The sequence below is a fragment of the Aureococcus anophagefferens genome (assembly GCF_000186865.1).
Source record: "Aureococcus anophagefferens unplaced genomic scaffold AURANscaffold_29, whole genome shotgun sequence".
Taxonomy (NCBI): domain Eukaryota; class Pelagophyceae; order Pelagomonadales; family Pelagomonadaceae; genus Aureococcus; species Aureococcus anophagefferens.
Window position 1 is genome coordinate 458,337 of NW_008705588.1, and position 2,834 is coordinate 461,170.

The following is a 2,834-nucleotide window of genomic DNA, read 5'->3' on the forward strand; positions in this document are numbered from 1 at the left end:
CGCGCCGGGCGCATTGACGAAGGTGCACGCCGGACACTCCATCGCGCGCGCGGCAGGCGCGAGGCGCGCCTCGACGCGGAGAGCACGGTACCGGTGCCGCACTTGGTGAGATCACTTGGTATGAGGGGAGAAGCAGGGAGAGCCTCTCTTTGGCATTTGCCGGCGCGCGCGCGCGCGGCTGTCCACGGTCACGGGCTACGGATCGCGGTAGACGTGCCTCTGGTGTGCTCGGAACCGTGCTCCGTGACCATGGACACCCTGGCCGTCGTCCGGAATCGCTGCGCGAAGTTCGAGCATTTCGGCATGCTCTGCGAGCCGAAGCAGCCCATTTTGGGCTCTGGGCAGCGTGCTGGCTGGCTCGGAGGCTCGGGTTACATGTCTGATTGCCTCGGGCTGCTCAGTTGCTGGCTTGGCTCGAACGACGTGCGACTCCGCGCGCGCGGGCGCGCGGGCGCGCGCGACGCGGTTTCAGCCCGAACGTGTCGGACCGACTCCTCGGCTCCTCTGGGCCAGCTCTTGTGGCAGGGCGCTCGCGGGTCGATGGCGGACGACCCCTGCTGCTGCGCGGGGCTGCCCGGGCCGCTCACGGGCCGGGGGAGGGGCATCGCGTCGGTCAAATCGGTCGCCCGAAGCCGCTCGCGTTCTCAGCGAGTCGCAATCCAAACGCTGCCGCTCCTTCGCGGATGGCAGCCCCGATGTGCGCGCTATGCGCAGCCCCAGCCATCTTGCACGCGGGGGGGGCGCGCGCGGTGGTAGGCGCGCTCGACTAAATTTAATGCGTCCATGCCGTCTCGGCCCGAAATCAGCGGAACCAAATACATACAGCGAGCCGATGAGCGGAACCAAACACATACAGCGAGCCGAGAGTAAACCAAAGCTCAACGGATCGCCGCCGCAGTGGCTGCTATTCCCCTCTCGAGCTCATGGTGAACCCAACATGAACCGATGTTGCCGTGGGGCCAACATTTTTTTACGACAGCCCCCCCCGCACGCCGCCCGCGCGGCGGAAGGCGCCCGGCCCGACCATCTGGCCCGTGCCCGCGAGCTTGCCGCCGCCGGCGGAGCCGACGACGACGCCGACGGCCTTGCCCGCGAAGAGCCCCCCGCCGCGTCTTCCGGCGATCTGCTCGCGCGTCTTGGCGGCCTTCTTCGGCCCGCGCTTGGGCCCCTCCTTCTGCGTGCCGAGGTCGACGACGCCGCGGGCCCGGTGGCCCTTGCGGACCCTGGCCGTCGAGTACGTGTCGACGAAGACGTCGTTGTCGTCGCGGTACGCGTCCTGCGTGTCCGCGTCGACGCCTGGGCAGCACAAGAGAGATTCAACGTCGCTTCAACGTGAGTGTTCCGCGCGCGCGCGTTCCGCAAAAAGCATCCACGCTTCGAGACCGTTCCAAGAGATGATCGCTCGTCCAAAAATCAGCCAAAACGAGTGGAAAACGGCCGAGATATGAGCCTTTGAAGTTGGGAATTTCGCTCTCTTGTCCTGCCCTGGTCCACGCCCTGGCGGCGGAAGCGGGACGTCTTCGACTGGGCGTACTGGGGCGCGTAGCGCGTGATCTGCCGCTGGCGCATCTTCGCCTCGTCGACGACCTCGACCTTCTCCTCCTCGTGGACCGCGGCGGTCACGACGGCCGCGGCGTTGAGCGCGGCCGTGTTCTTGCGCACGCGGAAGCCCACGGCGGAGCCGCGCGCCGCCGACGACGCGCGGCGGCTGTCGCGGTCCGCGACGGACGCGGACCGCGCGCGCGACGCGCGCCGCGCGGCCGATCCCGCGGCGCGCGACGGCCGGCGGCCCGCGGAGCGCGCGGAGTCGTCGTCGTCGTCGTCGCCGCCGGCCTTGGGGCCCTCCTTGAGCGTGTTCGTGCCCCGGATGCGCTGGTGGTGCTCGAGCGCGTCCGCGACCTCGGCGCTCGACCGGCCGCCGCCCGGCCGGCCCGGCGACCCCGGGCCCCGCGGGGACGCCCGGCTCGGGCGGCTCGTGCGCCGGCCGCCCGGCGACTCGATGGCGACGACGCCCTCGACCGTCTCGCGCTTCGGCGACGCCGCCGCCTGGTCCCCCGGCGCGCCGTAGTCCTCGTAGCAGCCCTGGAGCTTCTTCTTCCGCTGGTACGTGAGGGACCACAGCGGCACCGTGAGCATGGTGCTCCGCTTGTCGCCGGACCGCGCCGCGTCGAAGAAGCGCTGGCTCATCTCCGCGTCGAAGAGCAGCGTGATGAACTCGTCGCGGTCGAGCTCGCCGGAGCCGTCCTGGTCGATCTCGAGCATGACCCGGTCGATGTCGCGGCGGCTCGGGTTCATGCCGCAGAAGCGCAACGCGCTCTCGAGCTCGTCGGCGTCCACCGTGTCGTCGCCGCCGGCGAGGCACTCGAAGAACTCGTCCGCGTCCTTCAAATCGTTGAACGACAGCGACCGCCGGTCGACGCGGTTCGCGATGTACGCGTGGAGCTTCAGCCAGCGCTTGCGGTCGATCTCCCGCGTCTTCTTCGTCGCCGCGTCGCACATGGCCGGGGTCAAAGGCTTGACCTCGACGAGCGACGGCGCGATGGGCGTCGCGCAGAAGAACTCGCCGTCGCGGCCGCTGGCGCGGTCGACGAAGGACACCGTGCGGTCCGGCAGCGTCTTCGGCGTCGTCGACCGCAGATTCTGCCGGATGGCGTCGCAGATGCCCGACGACACGGGCCGCCGCGGGAAGGGCATGGCGCTCGGCGTGCGCGGGCAGCCCGGCGCGGCGGGGAGAGCACGATCGAGAGTGGCGCGTTACTTGATATGCTTACGGCATCGTGCTGCGACGTTGACGCCCCCCGTGCAGTAAACTTGGACTCACTACCTTACGTCGC

General features: G+C 69.8%; 1 protein-coding gene across 1 annotated transcript; it reads right to left on the minus strand.

The window, feature by feature from the left end:
* Positions 1 to 2,199: 2,199 nt before the first annotated feature.
* AURANDRAFT_18107 (hypothetical protein) lies at positions 2,200 to 2,349 on the minus strand (the record flags this gene model as incomplete). The annotated part of the gene is made up of 1 exon (XM_009042269.1): positions 2,200 to 2,349. A coding segment is annotated over one exon (150 nt), but the record flags the coding sequence as incomplete, so codon positions are not given.
* Positions 2,350 to 2,834: the final 485 nt, after the last annotated feature.